The sequence below is a fragment of the Ovis canadensis genome, chromosome 23 (genome assembly GCF_042477335.2).
Source record: "Ovis canadensis isolate MfBH-ARS-UI-01 breed Bighorn chromosome 23, ARS-UI_OviCan_v2, whole genome shotgun sequence".
Lineage (NCBI taxonomy): Eukaryota > Metazoa > Chordata > Mammalia > Artiodactyla > Bovidae > Ovis > Ovis canadensis.
The window spans coordinates 50628216-50651878 of record NC_091267.1 but is presented as its reverse complement, the minus strand read 5'-3'; the positions used below and the strand labels follow the sequence as shown (position 1 = coordinate 50651878).

At 39.2% G+C, this 23663-nt stretch overlaps 1 protein-coding gene across 2 annotated transcripts in view; it reads right to left on the bottom strand.

Annotated features, from left to right (window-relative positions):
- Positions 1-8771: 8771 nt before the first annotated feature.
- Positions 8772-23663, bottom strand: part of NDC80 (NDC80 kinetochore complex component) — a 34197-nt gene continuing 19305 nt past the window's right edge. For both annotated transcript variants that reach the window (XM_069568316.1, XM_069568317.1), the window contains 6 exons: positions 22734-22886; positions 20462-20551; positions 12939-13031; positions 12298-12428; positions 11408-11510; positions 8772-9199 (listed from right to left, as the gene is read on the bottom strand). In XM_069568316.1, coding sequence (XP_069424417.1) covers positions 9062-9199; positions 11408-11510; positions 12298-12428; positions 12939-13031; positions 20462-20551; positions 22734-22886 — 708 coding nt within the window. In that variant the 3' untranslated portion in view covers positions 8772-9061. The remainder of the gene's footprint in view (positions 9200-11407; positions 11511-12297; positions 12429-12938; positions 13032-20461; positions 20552-22733; positions 22887-23663) is intronic.

The window sequence follows — 23663 nt, the reverse complement described above, 5'->3', positions numbered from 1 at the left end:
CAGTCACCACAGTGAAATCTCAGAATCCTAACCACTGGACCGCTGGAGAATTCCCATAAATATGTGGTATTTTAAAGGTTGGGGTCTTATCCCTTCAGACTGCTTCCTCTAAGCTGGCATTTCAGTTGCATGTTTAGAAGAATAGTCCCTTGGAGGGACTTCCCTCATAGTCCACTGGCTAAGACTCCCCTACTCCCAAGGCAGGGGGCCCAAGTTTGATCCCTGGTCAGGGAACTAGATCCCACATATCACAAGTAAAGAGTTCACATGCTGCAACTGAAAGCCTGGTGCAGCCAAAAAAGAAAGAAAGAAAGAAAAAGAATAGTCCCCTGGATAATCCAGTCCAAAATAGACCAGTATATTTTGCGGTCATGCGCTCAATCCTCTATTTCTTTCATTAATCAGATGTTATGTGTGTGGAACTCCACATGGGTGAGTCAAGCATTCCTAAAGCCCCAGACAGGGCTGCCAGTTGAGGCTACGTGGGCAGGAAAGGCAAATTGTCCCTCAGAATAGGTTTCTATTCTGGTCAAGATGAATTGCTGCCCTTCCAGGACAGACAGGGCCTCGTGCGGTCAATTTGCCACCTAGTGGCCAGCTGGTCTCCTCTGCTGATAGTGCTAGAAAAGACCTAGTGCGCTACAGTCCATGGGGTCACGAGGAGTCGGACGTGACTGAGCGGCTGAACAACAAGCGATAGTGCTGTGCCAGGGGCACAGTGTTGGTCTCTGTGGCTGACAAGATGGACATTCTTTAGGAGCGGTAGCCAGATTAGTCTTGGTAAGTGGGAATCTTTGCTTCTGGACCTACATGGAACTTCTGTCCTTCTCTTTTGCCCCAGGATCACCCCATCTCTATTAACCAGCTCCATGGCATGTTCAAATTAAGTGCCCTCGACTGATTTTCTGACTTTCTCTGCACCGAGGGCAGCCTCCTGCCTTTGTTACTGTGGAGCTCCATTATCCCCATGGATGTTCATGAGCTCATTGTCTGCCCTTCTCACCGTCATGCCAGCCTTCAGAGGAGCCAGCACTGAACTCCCCAGTGATGTAGCTACCCCTGTCACCAGGGTGGTCCCCATGGACTCCATGGATGGGGTGTCCTTGGGGTCTTCCTGTGGAACACTGGGGGCCCATCTGGCTTCAAATTATTTATTCCAGGGAGCTCACTTTCTTCAACTTTCCTGTTGTTGTTCAGTTGGTAAGTCATGTCTGGCTCTTTATGACCTCATGGACTGCAGCATGCCAGGATCCTCTGTCTGTGGAACTCTCCAGGCAAGAATACTGGAGTGGGTTGCCATTTTCTTCTTCAGGGGACCTTCCCAGTCCAGGGATTGAACCCATGTCTCCTGCACTGGCAGGTCGGTTCTTCACCACTGAGACACAAGGGAAAACTTTTCTATTTCTTCCTATCTTCTCTGTCAGAGCAACCTAGGCATTACCACTTGGCTGAGAAAAACCCATCATCTTATCCAGCCTCCTAGGAGTGGTGAGTTCATCCCACCCCCTGGGGTCCTTTCCAGGGGGTTAAATCCCATATTCTTCAAAAGTGGCCTTAGGCCAATGAATTCTTGAATATCTGGCCTATGTTCTGGCTCCCATAATTAAGCACGTGTGTGGTGTTGGATTGGAACTGGAGCTATTGGTGTGAACTCATGGTTTTTAATAAATATATATAAATATAGCTGTCTTTATGTTTATGAATACTTACATTTTCTACTTCTGTACTTGAAGATGACCCAGATGTATTGGCACCTTAGGTACACAATCAACACACACAGTGTTAGTTTTGGTTTCCAAATACTATCGTCCACTAAAACACATTTGGCATCCTCAGAGAATAGCTGATTGCAGGGTAGGCAAGGAAAGTATAGAACGGACCTGGAACATTTTCTTGTGCCAGAAAACAAGGAAATGCTCTAAGTTGTTGGAGAAATTTCAAAAAAGGACAAGGAGCCAGCCTGCAGAGGCTCCCATTGGTCAAATCGGAGAGTTCCGTGTAGGTGCAGAAGCAAAGACTCCCACCTACCAAGACTGATCTGGCTACTGCTCCCTCTGAATGTCCATCTTGTTGATTTTAAACATCAAAATAAATGACGATAGTTACAGATTACAACTCACTGATTAAAATAAGAATCCATGGGTTCGTACTGACAAATAAATAGAGGAGAAGGGAAAGTTCTTTCTTACAGTAGGATGTCAACTAATTAACGTGGAAGTAATAGAAATTTAAACATTGCTTTTTGGCATTTTTAAATTTGCAGAACTGGAAAATTTTTTAATTGCTTAATTAGAATATGGTCTCTACAGTTTATAAAACTATATCGTATATTTAAAAGTTTCTAAAAGAGTACTACTGCGGGCAGGAATCCCTCAGAAGAAATGGAGTAGCCATCATGGTCAACAAAAGAGTCCAAAATGCAGTACTTGGATGCAATCTCAAAAACGACAGAATGATCTCTGTTCATCTCCAAGGCAAACCATTCAATATCACAGTTATTCAAGTCTATGCCCCAACTAGTAACGCTGAAGGAGCTGAAGTTGAACGGTTTTATGAAGACCTACAAGAGCTTCTAGAACTAATACCCAAAGAAGATGTCCTTTTCATTATAGGGGACTGGAATGCAAAAGTAGGAAGTCAAGAAACATCAGGAGTAACAGGCAAATTTGGCCTTGGAATGCGGAATGAAGCAGGGCAAAGACTAATAGAGTTTTACCAAGAAAATGCACTGGTCATAGCAAACACCCTCTTCCAACAACACAAGAGAAGACTCTACACATGGACATCACCAGATGGTCAACACCAAAATCATATTGATTATATTCTTTGCAGCCAAAGATGGAGAAGCTCTATACAGTCAACAAAAACAAGACCAGGAGCTGACTGTGGCTCAGATCATGAACTCCTTATTGCCAAATTCAGACTCAAATTGAAGAATGTAGGGAAAACTGCTAGACCATTGAGGTATGACCTAAATTAAATCCCTTATGATTATACAGTGGAAGTGAGAAATAGATTTAAGGGCCTAGATCTGATAGATAGAGTGCCTGATGAACTATGGAGTGAGGTTCATGACATTGTGCAGGAGACAGGGATCAAGAGCATCCCCATGGAAAAGAAATGCAAAAAAGCAAACTGGCTGTCTGGGGAGGCCTTACAAATAGCTGTGAAGAGAAGAGAGGCGAAAAGCAAAGGAGAAAAGGAAAGATATAAGCATCTGAATGCAGAAGTCCAGAGAATAGCAAGAAGCGATAAGAAAGCCTTCTTCAGCAATCAATGCAAAGAAATAGAGGAAAACAGCAGAATGGGAAAGACTAGAGATCTCTTCAAGAAAATTAGAGATACCAAGGGAACATTTCATACAAAGGGCTTGATAAAGGACAGAAATGGTATGGACCTAACAGAAGCAGAATATATTAAGAAGAGGTGGCAAGAATACACAGAAGAAAAAAAAAAAGAATACACAGAAGAACTGTACAGAAAAGATCTTCATGACCCAGATAATAACGATGGTGTGATCACTCATCTAGAGCTAGACATCCTGGAATGTGAAGTCAAGTGGGCCTTAGAAATCATCACTATGAACAAGGCTAGTGGAGGTGATGGAATTCCAGTTGAACTACTTCAAATCCTGAAAGATGATGCTGTGAAAGTGCTGCACTCAATATGCCAGCAAATTTGGAAAACTCAGCAGTGGCCACAGGACTGGAAAAGAGCAGTTTTCATTCCAATCCCAAAGAAAGGCAATGCCAAAGAAGGCTCAAACTACCGCACAATTGCACTCATCTCACATGCTAGTAAAGTAATGCTCAAAATTCTCCAAGCCAGGCTTCAGCAATACGTGAACCGTGAACTTCCAGATGCTCAAGCTGGTTTTAGAAAAGGCAGAGGAACCAGAGATCAAATTTCCAACATCCGCTGGATCATGGAAAAAGCAAGAGAGTTCCAGAAAAACATCTATTTCTGCTTTATTCACTATGCCAAAGCCTTTGACTGTGTGGATCACAATAAACTGTGGAAAATTCTGAAAGAGATGGGAATACCAGACCACCTGACCTGCCTCTTGAGAAACCTGTATGCAGGTCAGGAAGCAACAGGTAGAACTGGACATGGAACAACAGACTGGTTCCAAATAGGAAAAGGAGTACTTCAAGGCTGTATATTGTCACCCTGCTTATTTAACTTCTATGCAGAGTACATATGAGAAATGCTGGGCTGGAAGAAACACAAGCTGGAATCAAGACTGCCAGGAGAAATCTCAATAACCTCATATATGCCGATGACACCAACGTCATGGCAGAAAGTGAAGAGGAACTAAAAAGCCTCTTGATGAAAGTGAAAGAGGAGAGTGAAAAAGTTGGCTTGAAGCTCAACATTCAGAAAACGAAGATCATGGCATCCAGTCCCATAACTTCATGGAAAATAGATGGGGAAACAGCGGAAACAGTGTCAGACTTTATTTTGGGGGGCTCCAAAATCACTGCAGATGGTGATTGCAGCCATGAGATTAAAAGATGCCTACTCCTTGGAAGAAAAGTTATGACCAACTTAGATAGTATATTCAAAAGCAGAGACATTACTTTGCTGACTAAGGTCCGTCTAGTCAAGGCTATGGTTTTTCTAGTGGTCATGTATGGATGTGAGAGTTGGACTGTGAAGAAGGCTGAGCGTCGAAGAATTGATGCTTTTGAACTGTGGTGTTGGAGAAGACTCTTGGAGTCCCTTGGACTGCAAGGAGATCCAACCAGTCCATTCTGAAGGAGATCAGCCCTGGGATTACTTTTGAAGGAATGATGCTAAAGCTGAAACTCCAGTACTTTGGGCACCTCATGAGAAGAGTTGATTCATTGGAAAAGACTGTGATGCTGGGAGGGATTGGGGGCAGGAGGAGAAGGGGACAACAGAGGATGAGATGGCTGGATGGCATCACGGACTCGATGGACGTGAGTCTGAGTGACCTCTGGGAGTTGGTGATGGACAGGGAGGCCTGGCGTGCTGCGATTCCTGGGTTCGCAAAGAGTCGGACACGACTGAGCGACTGAGCTGAACTGAAAAGAGTAGGTATTAAAAGTTCTCATCACACACAAAAAAGTGTAACTACTTGTGGTGAAAGATGTTAACTAGACTCACTGTGATGGTCATTTTGCAATACATACAAATGTAGAATCGATATGTTGCACACTTTAAACTAGGTGCCACCTATATCTCAATTAAAACATCAGTCTTTGGCAACACAGTAATGATTTATTCAGGACATACTGATGTTGAAACTAGTAAGTGAAAGTTTGATGACAAACATTATATTTATATAGCTCAATTCCAAGAGACAGTGAAGGACAGGGAAGTCTGGTGTGCTGCACTCCATGGGGTTGCGAAGAGTCAGACATGACTGAGCGACAACAAAAAGTACCCTTCCCCTCTTTTTGTCTTTTTGCTGCACTACATGGCATGTGGGATCTCAGTTTCCAGACTAGGGATCGAACTAACATCCTTTGCATTCAAAGCGCAGAGTCTTAACAACTAGACCACCAGGGAAGTTCCTCCTCCCCAATTCTTAATTGGAGGGAAAGAGTAATCTTGCAGATACCGTCCAAACCAAGTGATTAAAGCTAACATTCAGTTCAGTTCAGTTCAGTTGCTCAGTCATGTCTGACTCGGATTCCATGCCAGGCTTCCCTGTCCATCACCAACTCCCAAAACTTGCTCAAACTCACGTCTATCAAGTTGGTGATGCCATCCAACTCAGGCCATCTCATCCTCTGTCGTCCCTTTCTCCTTCTGTCTTCAATGTTTTCCAGCATCAGGGTCTTTTCCAATGAGTCAGTTTCTTCGCATCAGGTGGCCAAAGTACTGGGGCTTCAGCTTCAGCTTCAGCATCAGTCCTTCCAATGAATATTCAGGACTGATTTCCTTTAGGATGGATTGGTTGGATCTCCTTGGAGTTCAAGGGACTCTCGAGTCTTCTCCAACACCACAGTTCAAAAGCATCAATTTTTCGGCATTCAGCTTTCTTTATGGTCCAGCTTTCACATCCATATGTGACTACTGGAAAAACCATAGCTTTGACTAGATGGACCTTTGTTGGCAAAGTAATGGCTCTGCTTTTTAACATGCTGTCTAGGTTGGTCATAACTTTCCTTCCAAGGAGTAAGCATTTTTAATTTCATGGCTGCAATCACCATCTGCTATGATTTTGGAGCCCCCCAAAATAAAGTCTGACACTGTTTCCACTGTTTCCCCATCTATTTTCCATGAAGTGATGGGACCAGATGCCATGATCTTCGTTTTCTGAATATTGAGGTTTAAGCCAACTTTTTCACTCTCCTCTTTTACTTTCATCAAGAGGGAACTGCAAATTAATATCAAAATAGATAGAACCACATACCCTCAGGATGGCTAAATTAAAACCATACAACTGTAAGGACATAAGCAGCTCATACACTGCAGGGAGGAACCATGTTAGGAAACCTTTTCTAAGTTTCACAAAAGTTAAATATGCACCTGCCACATATGAACTAGCCATTCTACTCCTATGTGTTTACCTAAGGGAAATGAAAGGATACACCCATACAAACATCTGTACATGAAACCTCATGACTTTATTTATAAAACAGCCCAAACTATAAACAATCCAAATGTCCATCAACAGGTAAATGCATAAAAAAAACTCTATATATACATACAATGGAACACTACTCATCAATGAAATGGTATGAACTATTGCAACATGGACCTCACAGCTTTATGAAAGAAACAAAAATGTACATACCATATGATTCTATTTATAGAAAATGCAAACTAAAGTAACAGAAAGCAGATCAGTGATTGCCTGGGGATGGGTGTCAGGCAGGTGTCAGGTAGGGGCTGAAGGACTGCAAAGAGCCACAAGGAAATTTTAGCAGTGATGGATATATTCATCAGCTTGTGAGGATGATTTTATGGAAGGATATATATATATACACACACACACACATATATATATGCCAGAACTTAAGGAAAGTTTTAATATGTAAGTCTGTGTCAATACACTGCAAAAAGTGCAGATTCTCATTTAGTAGGTTTGGGGTGGGGCCAATAGTCTGCATTTTTAACGAGCTCCCCAGTGATGCTGATGCTGTTTCCATACTATGTTTTGAGTGGCACAGCCCTGAGTGTGTATTTTGTCATATATATATATATATATACCATCTGAGTACACAGTAGATTCATATGGCTGGTACCAGATTAGTGTAGACATAACATTTCCATCATTGAATAAAGTTCTATTAGATGTCAGAGTCAAGATTCTTGAATACATTGGTAACCATTAATCTTGCCATACCTATTAATTATCTCCCAGTGATGACTTGTCTTTGATTGGACACTCCAAGCTGAATGCCCCTCCCTGCCCTTCCTAAAAGACATTCCATTCTGTATATATGCGTGTGCTTAGTTGCTAAATGGTGTTCAACTCTTTACAACCCCACGGACTATGCCGCACCAGGCTCTGTTCATGGGATTTCCCAGGCAGTGATACTGGAGAGGGTTGCCATTTCCTCCTCTGGGGGATCTTCCTGACCCAGGAATTGAACTTGTGTCTCCTGGATTGCAGGCAGATTCTTTATCTGCTGAGCCTCATTCTGTTTACTGCTTATGTTTCATTTTATCATGCTTTTTATTCTGATTTGCACTGGAGTTGGAATAAAAAGAATAGAAAGTGCAACCGGAGGTGGATGCCAGTTTGAGATTCCTAACAATTTAGACCTATCAAAGAAGCTTCTTTAAAAAATAATTATTTTGGGTCTTCACTTCACTGCAGTGGGTGGGTTCTTAGTTGTAGTGTGAGCACTTTGTCTAGTTGCAATGTGGAGTCTTCTCTTGTGGAGCGCGGGCTCCAGAGCTCTTGGGCTTCAGTGGCTGTGGCACTGGGTTAGTTGCCCCACAGTATGTGGCATCTTAGATTCCCAACCAGGGATTGAACCCACATGTCCTGCGCTGTAAATCGGATTCTTAACCACTGGACCACTAAGGAAGTTCCTAAAACCTCACTTTCCAGTGTGACCCCCTCCCCATCCAGAACATTCATGTTTCCGGGCTCCTGTGGTCAGGATTGAGCGCAGATTCAGGAAGCTGAGGGGGGCTTCTGCCACCAAGAGGCATGGTCTGCGGGAAATCAGAACTTCTCTAGGAATAAATTTTCATCTCTAAAACCAGAGGGGTTGAATGAGATTATGTCTTCTGATTCTCACATTCCACATCCTTCAGCTTTGAAAAATTCAGAGTAAAGATAGTATGGATCCAGAAAGAAATTTAGTTTCTCAGCTCTGGATAAAGAGTGGGTCTGACCACGTGTCCGGAGTGATTAGGAAAGGTTTTCAGCAGGTCGGTCGGTGCCAACCTGTGTAGTTTACCCCATGGCCGGCAAACTTTCTGTAAAGGGGTGGACAGTACACATTTTTGGCTTTTCAGGCCATCTGCTCTGTCACACACAATAAATTCTGCTTTTTTTTCTTTTTGGCTACACTGTGTGGCATATAGGAGCCTAGTTCCCCAACCAGGGATTGAACCTGTGCCCCCTGCATTGGAAGCACAGAGTCCCAACTACTGGAGCACCAGGGAAATTCCTAAACTTTTGTAGGGGGAAAGCAGTCATCATCAATGAATGGGTGTGATTAGATTTGGTCCAATTAGTTTGCTGACTCCTGGTTTAATTATACTTTGAAATTCTTATACTCAAAATACTTATTTTTCTAATCATGTCAAGTTAGGCAGAGAAATCAGGGGAAAAACACTGCATTGAGGCAATTTATTAACTCCAGGTACATAATACAACTGGTCTTTCATATCTAAATATAACAATCCAACAAGTTACCATAATTTCAGGTTCTACATAGATTTAGAAAAGATATAAATGACTACATTTAGAAAAGATATAAAAATATTTCACGGGCTTGGGAAAATGTGGTCATAAGACTTCATTGTAAGGAGCGATATAGGATATGCTAAAGATTTTTCAGACCTACAAAGGACACTTCAAAATTTACACGGTTAATAAAGTTCTTGCTTCATCAACCCTTTATCTTCATTCATCAAGAGTCTGAATTAGAGCAGCTTTCTTCTTGTACTTGTCTCCAATCTCTCTGATGTTTTCCAAGAGATCTTCAGATGCGTATTCTTTACACTCTCTATCATTTTTAGCAAGCTGCTCGTCAAGGTGTTTCTAATGGAAACAATTAGCAATTGTTAATGTAAAAACATCAATTTCTTTTAAAGTGTTTAATTGTGAAATCTATAAATAAGAGCACAACATTTGTAATAAGAATAAACAGAATACTCTTGCATCTACCTGGTCAGTCCCTCCTGTGCTTCTTTTGTATAGCTATAGCTTATTCATGTACTGCTATATAATATTCTATTGAATGAATATACCAACACTTATGTATCCTTTTACTGTTAATGAATTTTTGTTTGTTCCCAGGTGTGATAGGGTGAAAAGACTCCTAAAAGCTTTCCATGCCCTAATCACCAGAACCTATGAATGCTATGTAACATGGTCAAAGGAACTTTGAAGATGTGAACAAGTTAAGGATTTTGAGAAAAGGAGATTATTCTGCACGATCCTGGTGGGGCCAGCGTAATTGTAAGGGTCTTTGTGAGAAGGAATCAGCTGTGTGGGAGTCAAAGAAGGAAGACATAAGGACAAAGAGAGGTTAGAGAGGACAGATGATGCTGGGTTACTGGCTTTGAAGATGGAGGAAGAGACAACAACTCAAGGACTACTTGTGACTTCTAAAAGGAGTGCAGCCCCAAGGGATCATTTTAGACTTCCAACCTCCAGAAATGTAACCACTCAAATCATTTTCTGGTCTGTGTTCCAGATGAACAATAACTCTTGAACAAGGAACCATGAAAGGTTACGGAGACACTGAATGGTGGAACTAGGAAGACGTGGGTAGAACCCAGGTTTTCTGACGCAGTATTGCAGGGTGCTTTTCTTAGTTTTTACCACTAAGCAGAAAAGAGCACTGGCCAGCAAGTGAGTAGAAGTTCAATGTCATTCAGGAGAGAAGAAAGGAGAGACGATCACATGCTCTGTTGTCTAACAAATGAAAGCCTTTTAATGTGATATTATGAGCTCCCCTCCAACTTTATCTCCTAGTGCATTTCTAAGGACCTTTAGATTTAGCAATTTATTTTAGTTTGTGGGCTCTGCACAGCAGGTTACAGGGATAGTTTTATTGTTAAACCTTCAAGCTACTTGAAAGGTGGAGATAAGATAAATTTCATGTTTCCAAAATACTTTATTCTGTGTTTACATACATGAAATTAACAGGAAGGAATGTTAAAAAGAAACATCAGGCTCAAAATGGAATCACTTTAGCTAAGCCTACATCACTAAGTGGGACTTAATACTCAGTCTAACTGCAGTTTCAACCTTCCCCAGCAATGTCATCGTAACTGGTCCTTCTGGAATTTCCTGGTTAGCACCAGTGAGGTCATCTGCCTAATAGAACCTCTGTCCCACAAAGGGAGGTGACTCTGCCACCTTGCCTGAATAACCCTGTTTAAATTTATGACTTCTTTGTCCCACCCCCTCTGACTTTTAAAACCTTGTCTTTTCTGGAGCGCCTTTCTATCTGCCACATGGGATGCTGCCCAAAACATGAATCACTGAATAAAGCCAATTTGATCTTCAGATTGACTCAGTTGACTCTTGCTTTGTAACAGGAAAAATATGTCATTAAAACATGCTTTCATCTTAATTAAATCTTGTATGTACTAATATGTTTTTGGTGTGTAGAATATGGCCTGCCACATCATTATATACTGTTGGATGTAATAAAATATCATTGTATATTGCTTATGCAAATAAGACAGATTACTTATTTTTTATTAAGGGCTATGCTATTTTTTGTATTTATAACTCAATGAAAACAAACATGCCTTAAGGAACAAGAAGAGTATCTTAATCAAGTGACAAAGTTGCACAACCTTCACCACAATCTTTGTGCCCATCTGCCCTTATTCCCACCCCAGCCCCTGGCAACATAAATCTACTTTCAGCCTCTGCAGATCTGCCTTTTCTGGACTTTTTATTTTAGCGAGTCATAAATATGTGCACTTTTGCATCTTTCACCGAGTATCATGTTTTTGACATTCATTCATGTTGTAGCACGCCATCAGTGCTTCTTTCATTGATGAATCATATACCAATATACGGGTATGTCATTCATTAGTTAAAAACCTATGTAAAACAGATTACTACAAAATACACACTGCTATGTAGGACTCTTCTGATAAATTTTAACTAGATCATATTTTCCAGAGAAATAAAAATTATCATTTGATTTCTATAGAAGCAAAACAGAAATACATCAGAGTTTGAAAAAGCTTTCTTAGATTGTAGGAAAGACCTTCACACACTTACCTCCACAGACCCGACATGTATAGCAACCATCTCTAAAAGACGCTGCAAGTTATTTCCCACTTTCCGTCTCTCTTCAGTTGTGGTCTGCACGACTAGTTGGTATCTGTAGGACAGAGACTCTTGTGTGAACTGTCTAGGAGAAAACCTAATGTGTCAGCTCTTGCTAGCTTACTTCTTTTCGTATTTCAATAAAACCAGGCTGTGGTTGTCTATGTTCTGCTGGCTCCGTGTCTAATTCACAGAGGTCCAGTTTGCAATCAAACAGAAATAAAAACATTTCCAAAGATCCCATGCAAACAACAGCACCGAACAGCACCAAACCTTCATGCTTTAACAGATAAAACTTGGGAGCGTACTGTTTACCTGAGTCTCCAAAAGGATTATAAATGTAAATGCTTTCAGGGACAAGACACTAAATACAGATGAAGGAGGGAATTGGGAGTCCTACTTTTAGGCATTCGGAGTCAAACTATAAACAAAAACTATATGCCCCCAACACCTTCACCTGACTTTTCTATCCTACCTTGGCTACAAGTAAGGAAAGAGAGAGAGGGATTTTAAGGATTGCCGTTCCAGACTGAAGTATTTTTTTTTTTTTAGTTTTTTGAGTGTATTTGAATATAAATTAACATAGAGCCTATGGATTATAACTATTTAGTTCTCTTCTGACTGGAAGGGTAACAGGGGACAACAGCTGTCACGGGAGAAGAATGTACCATCCAGGGGAAGTATCTGAAGCTGCTCTGCTTCATTTGGTTCTACTCACCCTCCTCCTCCCCAGACCAGCTCTGTAATGTAAAGCCAAGCAAATAAACTAGGTCTAGTTTTACAAAAATGTTAAATAATTAAACAGAAAATACACATCATAGATCTTGGCGAGATGAACTTACTCCCGCTGAATAGCATCTAACTCATTCATAGCCTCACTGAGGCCCTCGTTAACTGCGCTCTCCAGCAGGTGCTTGTGTTTCTCCAAGGACTCCAGCTCATTGGCACATTTTTTGTCCTCTTCCTCAGCTTCCTATCAGGATAAACTCACAGTTATGTTTTTTCAATATTCACATTCTATATACTCCAGGGGGATGAAAAACAAACATTTATGTCAAGCATTCAAAAAATCAGGTTGCATCATCATTTGTATTCACAGGACTGTTTACTGCTTTACAGGTGGTAAGACTTTAAAGGGTCTTTTGGAAATTTTATACTGTAAACGTAAACGTGACCTTTCGAACAGGCCTATACTGCATTCATTTAGCAGTAATTTCAAGCCTGTATATAGGAAATATACCGAATCACAAATGTAAATATAAAGTAGTAGTGGAATATTAAACATGGTCTATGGTAAAATAGCAGAATTCCAGAAAAAAGTTCTTTAGAAAAAAAAATAACTCCTTACAATAAACTTTGAAAAACAAGACTATTGTAGACAAGATACAGGATATAGCTCAAAGATTTAAGCTTGATGTCGGAACAGGTGCCTAGTCTATCAACATGGCTTTGGAGAACCTCAACAAATGGGCAAAACTCTTACCTTCACTTTTTGTTGGTAAAGATCATCCAGCTTTTGAACTTCTTCTTTCAGAGTTCGTACACTTCTTCTGCTTTCTGTGATCATCGTACTTAACTTGAGGAATAAAACTTTGGTTGAGAAATCATAACTATACATCAAAACATTTTTAATAAGTTATAAAACTTTTGTATTATCAATCAACTAACAACCATTTTGTTTCCTCTAGTTCTTGTGGATTTTTACCTTTCATCTCATACAAATTTAATATTTTTCCAAGAAAAGTTAATTTCAAGAAGGCATTTTAAAATATGTATATAATATTTAAATGCAGAATGGTATAGCAGGGCATTAGTTAGGAATAAAAATATTCGGCTTCTCAGTAAAATAAAGATACCAATATCTGTTTTTCTATTTTTCTGTAGCTGTGAGAGTCCTTAAACATAAATTGTTTTGCTCTCTAGGTTTTTTTTCTTTCATTTAATGGATAGGCTTTTTTTTTTTTTTTTAATTGGAACAGAATTTGCTTTACAATGTTGTTAGTGTCTGCTGTACAACATGAATCAGCTGTATGTATACATGTATCATTTCCCTCCCACGCCATCCCATCCCTTTAGGCCATCACAGGGCACCCAGCTGAGTTCCCTGTGCTATACAGCAGCTTCCTACTATCTATCTTACACATGGCAGTGTATTTCTGTCAATGATACTCTCTCAATTCGTCCCACCCACTCCTTCCCCTGCCGTTTTGAAGTCTTAACTTTATTTAGATTTTTATCTACTTTAGTTATGTGGCTTTCATTTGTCTGTTCACTTTCTGGGATGTTAAAGAGAACTACTCACACTGATTTTATTTGATAATATTTGCTAACTGGTTATAGCCAATGCATTCTTCCAAAGAGTAATCAAGTTAACATTTAATCTTGTTCAAGTTTGAGCTTTAAGATCTGCTGAAACCAAAACGGGGAAGAAAAAAGGTGTTTCTAAAAAAAAAAAAGTGTTTCTTTCATTTCCTGTTGACAAGTGCTGATACCGGTAATTAATACAGAATGTTTTTCAGCTAGATCAAGAGGACAGTATTTGCAACAGGAAACAAAGTAGTTGATGTCTTTCTTTAAAAGGATTATTCTACACATACATAAATTTAAAACAAAACATGATTTGGGAAAAATTTAGTAAAGCAATTGTTATTTGGTAAAAGGTAGGATAGTAAAATGACTAAACTTATTTAAGAAACTTGCAGTATGGTACTTTTTTTTTTTTTTCTTGCACACAGTACTTCTCAGTCATCCAAAGTCCCTTAAAAGGGACATTCCTTTCCTATTCATGAGAGAGTGAAAAGTAGGCTGGAAAGAATGCAGTTTACTCAGATCATTCAACTAGCATATGTCCAGAACTCAAAATGAACTCCAAGGACTTTTTCTACATCACTTGCCTTTCACATTTGAAAGACCAGTTACTGAAGCTATAAACTTTGCTTCCAATCTAAAGATGCTACTTCTGAAGCATACAAACTGCTTCATTAAATTCACTTGCAATAAGACCAAAATTGAAACTCTAATAATCAAAACTTCTCCTAGGCCCTCATGGTTGGTCAAATGTGTTTACTTTTAACTGAGTAGCGCTTCTTGCCATGTCAGTTTTACCAATTAATTAGACATTTCCTCTCTCCGCTTTTGATTATGAGTACACATTCCACTGCAGTAAACAGGAGAGGAATTAAAAATAAGTCGCCAATAATTCTGCAACTCCTAAGAACTATTAATATTTGACTTCCTCCCTCCCTTCTTTCTTAGCTCTCAAGTCACTTATAAACAAAGACATCATCAATCAGATGATTTTTTTCCTTCTATAATTGATAGAAGCCACTAGACTGGAATTCCATCACTTCTTGCGTCCAACCAACCAACCAACACGAGACCTTTCCTTGTCCCTTCCAGTTAGTTTAAGGATGTAGGACACACATTTTCTTCATGAACAGAAGTTACCTCTTCAGCTCTTTTCTGGATCCCATGCCTTTGTATTTCTTCATACCACATTCAAATCCATCAAGGTCTTTTGTTCCTGCTTTTTTAAACTTCACCCTTTTCCTGTTGAACTCTCCCCCTCATCTTCAAAACCAAACAACCCTCTCCCATAAAAACAAAACAAAAAAAACCCACACACCAAAACCAAAAACCTTTCCCACACACCATTTTTCAGCCACAGTTTCACCATTCCTTGGATTCAAACATCTGCAATAGATTTGTAGCAGCCCATGAAGAATAACCTATTCGGATTATAATATCTTCCTTTTCACCATTTACACTCCACAGTAACATGCTTTCTAGCTCCTCTGGTTCATGTTGCTTTTGCAAATGTCAGGAGGAACATCTTTATGATTAAAGCCAATGGGCTTTTCAGACTTAATCTGAGTAAGATCTGTGGTTACTAACCACTCCCTATTGAAACTTTCTTCCTTGGTCTCTAAGATCATGGAAACTCCTGATTTCCTCTTTAAGTCTTGGTGGGGGTGGGGTGATCCTTCTAATTCAATAGATTTCTCTTTCTCTGCTTGTACTTTGGATGTTCTCCTAGTAGTCTCTCTTTGGCTTTATTCTCATTTGCTCACTTGGGAGAGCTCTTGCTCATTCTCATACCTGGGGAATCTCCTGGCTGTTAATTACATGCAAGCTAAAAATATCTACCTGCATCTATGTTATTTCCAAACTCCAACTGCCTACTGGACATTCTCTACTTTGATGTCCCAGAGACCTGCAACAGCATATCCCAGCCTGAAATTCTGTTCTACAACCTTCTTCATATTTTTCATCAAGGTTATAGAATATCGTCACTGACAAAGAATCTCTTTTTGACCAAACTACTCAGGATCTTCTGAACTCTTCTCAATTAGGTTGACCCTTAGGGTTTCATGTTTGTTATTGTGTTATCCAATTTTAAGCAAGAATCCTGCCCAAGTCACTTAAACCAGACTCTCCCATCCTGAATCTCTGATCAGATTCCTCATCCCCTGCCATGTTCCAGGTGATGACTCGTCACCTTGGCTGGCCTTTGGAAAGAAACCTATTAGGATGGTGCTTAGACAGAATACCCCAACTCTGATATTTCCAGCTGCTGATCTCCACCCTGCCCCTTGGCTATAAATTCCCACTTTTCTCTGTTGCATTTGGGATGAGCCCTGTCTTTCTCACCTACTACAAAACTCCACTGTAATAGCCCCTCTTGAATACAGTCTAACTTACTACTGCTAACAAGTATCATAAATAACTTTTCTTTAATATTGTATACCAAAGTTGGACTCCTGGACATTCTTAATCTCGCTCTCTTCCTTAACCTTCACATCCAAGTGGACGACTAAATAATGTTGCTTGAATTTTTTTTTTTGGCAGTGCTGCATAGCTTGCAGGATTTTTAGTTTCCTGACCAGAGATGGAACCTAGGCCCTCACCAGTGAGAGCTTAGAGTCCTAACCAATTCTGTTAACTTTTAAATCTCTGTTCGCCATCCTCACTGCAATAGCGTTGGTTTGCCTCCTAACCATTTATGGCTCAGGATACTGTTAGGTCTCTTAATTGTAGGTCTCCAGTCACATGTACCTCCTGAAGTATTCTTCAGAATGTCAACACTGTAAGCTTACTAAGATACACAGGTTTTAAAACACCTTCAGCGGTACCTGCTGCCTACAGAATAAAAATTCTACCAGTAAGAAAGAACAAGTGTCTCTTCAGAATTAGGTTTTGGTTTTTCCAGGCTTCTTCCCTATCCTACTTATACTCAAGGTAATTCTTTAACACATCATGGTCTTTGGTGTCTGGGCCTTCAGAGGCAGGTATGTTTGTCTGTGTTTGTATCGTTTTGTGTATCCACTGGCCAACTCCTACTTGTTATTCACAACTCAGCTCATCTACCACCTCCTTCAGAAAGAACTTATGCTTATCTTAGGTAGGTGTACTGAGAATCCACAACATGCTGTATTTATACTCCAAAAATCTTATGAATTTGTTAAAACTGTTTTCACGTCCACCTTTCCAAACAAATAAGAATTTGCAAAGAAAGATATTGCCAACACCGATTATAGTACAGGCATATATAGCAGACTCTTAAAAAAATACTTGCTAAATAAATTTTAATTGCTAATATTTAAACTTTATACTTATATCCATAAGTGTTTTTCTTCTTTTGTGGTATCTTTGTGGTATAAGGGTTAAACTAGTCTTATAAGCAAAATTTCTTAAAGATAGGTTTTTGTATTACTTTATAATTTAAGTAAATTTCCTCCATATTTATAGTGTATCCATTTCTCATTTTTTCTTGAATGATTTTGGGAATTATTTTAAAGTACTTATCAGATTGATTAGTTTTGCTATTCTGTTTATCCTTTACTATTTCAAACTATTTTATCTTATGCCATCTTAACTTGGTCAAACTACTCGTCAAATCAAAAAATAATTTTAGTACCCTAATGTTCATTGCAGCACTGTTTACAATAGCCAAGACATGGAAATAAACTGAATGTCCACAGACACAGGAATGGATTAAGAAAATGTAGTGTATGTATATATATATACACACACACACCATGGATATTACTCAGCCATTAAAGAGAATGAAATAATGCCATCTGCAGCAGCAAGGATGGACCTAGAGACTGTCATACTGAGTGAAGTCAGACAGAAGGAGAAATACTGTATGACATCTCTTAATGTGGAATCTGAAAAGAAATGATACAAATGAACTTACAAAACAGAAACAGACTCATAAACTTAGAAATGAACTTAAGGTTGCTGAGGGGAAGGATGGAGGGAAGGGATAGTTAGGAAGTTTGGGATGGGCATGTATACACTGTTATAACTTAAAACAGAAACAGACAAGGACCTACTGTATAGCACAGGGAACTCAATGCTATGTGGCAGACTGGATGGGAGGGGAGTTTTGGGGGAGAATGGATACATGTATATGTATGGCTGAGTCCCTTTGCTGTTCACCTGAAACTATCACATTGTTAATCGACTATAAAAGTTAAGAAGTTTCAGTTTTTAGTCTCTGAAGCATACGACATCACTGATCACTCCCTTTTTTTCTAGTTTTATTGGGACATAATTGACATATAATGTTGCATGGGTTTACATGGGTAGACCTATGGCTGTTTCACGTCAATGTTTGGTAGAAACCAAGGCAATACTATAAAGCAATTATCCTTCAATTAAAAAAAAAAACATTGCATGGGTTTAAGATGTACAGCAAGATGATTTATGTATATATTGTGAACTCTCTGGTCCATGAAATTCTCCAGGCAACAATACTGGAGTGGGTTCCTTTCTCCAGGGGATCTTTCTGACCCAGGGCTTGAACCTGGGTCTTCTGCATTGCAGGCAGATTCTTTGCTGTCTGAGCCACCACGGGAGCCCCTTCTCATATACTGTGAACTCTTTACCACAGTAAGTTTAGTTAGGGTCACTCTCTCTTCTTTACTTGGCTTTTATAGTGTATCCTCCCTCTTCTGATTATTCTCCAACTATTCTGTCTACTTCCTTCCTTTGCCAGTCTTTTGCTACTTTCTTCTACATATTCTAAGAAATGTCACCCACATCCCTGGCTTCAGACCCAGTATCCCTTTTATGTTTTCAATCTATTGCTTCAGCCTCCTTTTGGTTGTCTCTCATGGAAAGCAAGCTCAACATCTCCTGCACTGCCCTGGCCACTCCTAGCCTCATTTTCTTTCTAATCTATGTTGCCCACCCCAGAAAAACGGAAGTTACTGCTGCTCCTCCTTTCTCTCCTAGCATTCATTCAGCCACAAAATGTTTAGGTCCTGCCTCCTTAACATTTCTTCAACCTGTCCCCTTTCTTCATTTCCGTAATTTCCTACTTGAGTACTACAGCTTAACCTCTTAATTTCAGTTGCCTTCCCTCTCAGCCACTTTATTCTATGACCAAAGGAGTCTTGCCGGAAAAAAAAAAAAAAGCAAATCTGATTAGCATAATAGCATGTGTTAGTCTTCCCCAAATGGGACTTTAGATTTCATATAAGCTTTGGTTATATTAATCTTTGGGACATTGACATGGTACCTAAACTATAGTAGGCATTTCATAATTGCCTCCCTACCTTGCCCAAATTTTCCTGCCTATAGCCTTTAAAAAGTTTCAAGTAGTCTGAATCAGATTTCAGTCAAGAGGCTCCTATTGCTTGAAATTCATACTTTTTTGAGTCTTCAGGTTTACTGCCCACTCCATCCAGAGAGAAATTGTACTGAAGGGGGCTAACACTTCACCTCAAATAATCATCACCACTGGGGCACACCCCTTAAAGCAGTCCTAATTCTTATCTTTTCCCCACACTATAATAGTCACAAAACCCATACATTTGTAGAAACCCTAAATTATAATAACAGTACATGTATCATGAAACTCTTCACTTATCTAACAACTTTTTCTAGGTGTGGGAGGTGTGAAAAACTCTTTCTAATACAAAGTAAGTATTGATGAAAATTTGTTAACATAAAAAAAGTGTGCGTTACTTTCAAAGTTATTTGTGAAATGCATAGATTTTATTTTCAGATGAGAAAAAATTAACAAGCTTCTATTCTCAGAAAAGATTTGTATCTTAAAATCTGTTAGCCAGAACCATAGTTCTCAAAGAGTTGAATTAGCTAGGGGGTTGCTTTAATTGTTTGGTGTTATATAAACAAATGGGCTTCCTTGGTGACTCAGACGGTAAAGAATCCCCCTGCAATGTGGGAGACCTGGGTTTGATCCCTGGATTGGGAAGATCCCCTGGTGGAGGGCAAGGCAACTCACTCCAGTATTCTTGCCTGGAGAATCCCCTCGGGCAGAGGAGCCTGGCGGGCTACAGTCCACAGTGTTTAAAAGAGTGACGCTACAGACCACAGTGTTTAAAAGAGTGACTAGGTACTAACCATGTAAATAATACCTTTTGTTTGTATTTGAAGAGTTTTTAACTTTTCTTAATCAACTATAACAAATGGGATTCTCCAGGCAAGAGTACTGGAGTGGGTTGCCATTTCCTTCTCCAGGGGATAACAAAGTTTACCCCACTCTAAAGGTTATTGAATACAATAGCCTTCTTTCTCAGCTATATTGGTGATTGTATGTTTCAAGTATCTCAGAAGCAGGAATTTTCTGAACCTACTTTCAGAAACAGAATTTTATAGGCATTTAAAGTTGAATCTCCCTGAATTCCATGGTCCTGAATGAAGAATCTGGTAAAGGGAAGTCTCTTATCTATCACAGCGAGTTAGCTTCTATCTCAATTTCCTTTTACTATAAAAAGGAATATTACTAAATCACCTCAAGTTATAGGAAGTGATTTGCCATTAGAAAAAAAGGGAGATTTACTCAGTTTCATATCACTTCATCATTAATGATATGTGAAACTTAGAATGTTTAAGTTACTTAAAAAGTTACTTCAAGTGTTTCTAGGTCAAGGGTATACCTCTCATTTTTCGTATTTTATTAAAAATCCATTCCTTAGCAATTGGAAACCACAAAAAATTATGTTTGTTTATAACAACTGTTTCATTACTTACTTGTTCTAAAGTATCCTCTAAACCCATCTTTTTATTTAGAGCTTTATTAATTTCTTCTTCAGTTTGGTTCAAGAGTTCCTTGAGTGGCGCCTATAAAACACATAGGAAGGCCGGTTACATATAATTTCAAAAAGTTCTCTCATGAGGAATCTTTTGGAGATAAGAAGTGAAGCCACGGTGTTTTAAATCTAAGTTACTACACCACTACACCATCAATAAGAAAATAAAACTAATTGTACTGGAATTTCCGTAACTATAGACTATAACTTGCTTTTGGTTTTGAATACCTGCAAAATTCTAGATTGCCTTCTCTGTTCTGGAAATTCACTGCTATTGCTTAAACATTCTTTAAGTACATGTAGTTTAATGTTATCTTTCTTGAAAACAAACTATATGTAGGTTTTATTTTTATGCTCTGTTCTCTAGATGCATCGTTTTCCCCTTAATCCTTTCCAATTCTTTAGCCTTATAATTTTATTTCTTCTTCATTTTTTTGCTCCTCATTCTAACTCTGTTGTAATAGCAGAAGACTTGAAACATGACGACTGTCCACCAACAAGGACTGGATGTAGAAGCCGTGCAAAGTAGGACTGAGGCTGCAGACGGAACGAGGAAGATCTGGACCCTGTCAGGGAGAGGGCAATTTCCCTGTCTACTTTTCCTGAGTTCCTGTGGCAGGACTTAACAGAAGAGTGAGAGAAAAGGGGCTCTGACCACTTTCCCTTCCACCGGCTTTTTCAGTCTAGGAGGCTGACAAGGTAAGAAAGCTTAGCTTACGCCTGCCTTTGCCCGATGTCCCAGGATTTCTCAGTGGCCACGGTTTTCCAGCTGGTGATTGCTCAAGTTGGCTTGCCAAAACTGGGCGGCAGGAGGGAGGCGTTCTCTCGCCCACAAGTCTTCTAAAGTACACAACTCCACGGCGTTTAGTACGTTCACAAGGTACTCTCACTCTGTAACAATCTCATCGCTCCAAAGGAAAACTCCACATGTTTTCAAAACCAAAGAACCTTTCTCCAAATACTACTTCTTGGTAGACAGTTGGGGCTGCATCTTCTTGATGCTATTTTTATTGTCCTATTTCTAGGGGGCAAAGAAAAGATTCTTCTTTTTTGAGCATATGCATTCTTTTTGCATTGGGTAATCTTTTCTACAGTAATTTGATCCAGAAATTGTTTTCTTGCACTAACATAGCACACTACTCAAAATGCAGGTGAGTAAACTCTATCTGCCTACCTACCAAGCAGCTGTTTGAGAAACATTAGAGTAAAAGATTAAATGTTCATTGGATGCATTTTTTTCTATTGAAAATGAGCTTATATTAATCAAACTCTGTCTGCCCATAATCTGCAATATGGAAAGCAGGGAATGTGTCTTTACATGTGTTTTTTTTTGGTGTGCTGTGCAGCTCAAGAGATTTTAGTTCCCCAACCTGAGATTTAACCTGGACCTGACAGTGAAAATGCTGAATCCTAACCACTGGACCACCAGGGAATTCCTCTTTCTGGGTATTTTATCTCAGCATCTAGCTGGTATGGAATATAGTTGATACTCAATTAATAATTCACGGAATGAATGAATGATTCTTAAGAGAAAAAGACACACGGTTTTAGACTTTGACATTCTTATATTAAAAACTATTTTGAAAATTAACATTTTGAGGGGGCACTTAAAATTTTTCTTCCTCAAATTACATCCTTGGCCACATTTGAAAATTATGTACAGTACTCTGATTATTGGCCGCTGGTGGTACTTAATGCTCTGTTATACTTCATGCCTTCCTTTGTGTCCTTGTGCCTGAAACCTTTCCACAGATCACCCCATAAATATCTCATCTTTGAAGATTTCATTCCAGGTTCACCATTGCTGTAGAGACTTCTCTCAATTGAGAAGAACTGATCTTGTTAGTATATCTTGTAAAGACTTCTAATAAAGCATGTATAAAGTATTTTGTCTTTCTCCCTTGAGATGAATAGTAGCAACTTGAGAGCAAGCATCAGGTCTCACTTTTGTCTTAATAATCCTTGCATCTACTTTAACATATAATCAAATCTTTTAGAGGAAGAGAGGGAAGATGAGGCTTTATAATTCGAAGAGTAAGGTACAACAGAGAGCAGAGGTCTACTGCCAGGAAAAGGGCAAGTTTCAGTGTTTTATTTCTACATTTAGTCCTGAGTTATGGACCTGCTGAAGTTTAAACTGTTGGTTATAAATATTATGAGCAGACATCAATCGTATCACTTAAAAACCTTCTGAAGTACTCACGATTACGTACATAAACTTGAGCTCTGTATTTGACAAGGCAGTTTGCACCAGCGTCAGGATTAAACTTAATTTCAAAGTCATAACCTTTGGAATTTTCAGCACTCTTAGGGATAAGTTTTAATTTTCTAGCCAATTTATGATACTCTGCTAATTGTGTTTCAATCTGTAAGAAGAGAACACAAAAAGAAATACTGTAACAGTTCCATTCCATATGGTTTTCAATTGGCATTTTTTTTTGCAGCTTTACTCAAGATTATGTGTTTTTCATTAGTTTTAAAGTTGGCATTTTTAGTAGTAACAGTAGCAGTTTAAAAAAATAAAGAATTAAAGATTTTATTCACACTAAATCTTAAGATAGTTTTAACACCATAATTAATTAGTAAGCAATATGGTTAGACAGCATCACTAACTCAATGGACATGAGTTTGAGCAAACTCTGGGAGATAGTGAATGACAATGAAGCCTGGTCTGCTGCAGCCCATGGGGTCACAAAGAGTCGGACATGACTTAGTGACTGAATAACAACAACAAAATGCTACTGTTCCTCCATCTATCTGACAAGGAGTTTGGAATAAAAGTCCCATGTTGAGGTATTAACTAAAATTCACTTTTTAAAGTACCAGACAGAAAAATTATGACACGGGAACATACCTTAGCTTTGTCAATGTACAAAATAAAACATTTATTTAAAATGAGCGAACTGTAGTCACTCAAGTCTCTGAATGTTATTTCAACTGTTTTGATAAAAATATTTTACTAACACATTCCACATTTCCTGGTCTTTTCCCCTCTGTTCAGGGTTCTGTTCAAATTACGTCATCAGCAGGCTTTCCCTCTAACATAACATCCCCAATTTCTCTACCCTCTGACTTTATCCTTCAGAGCACTTGTTACCACCTGAGACAGATTATTCATGTGTTCGTCTCCATCACCTGAAAGC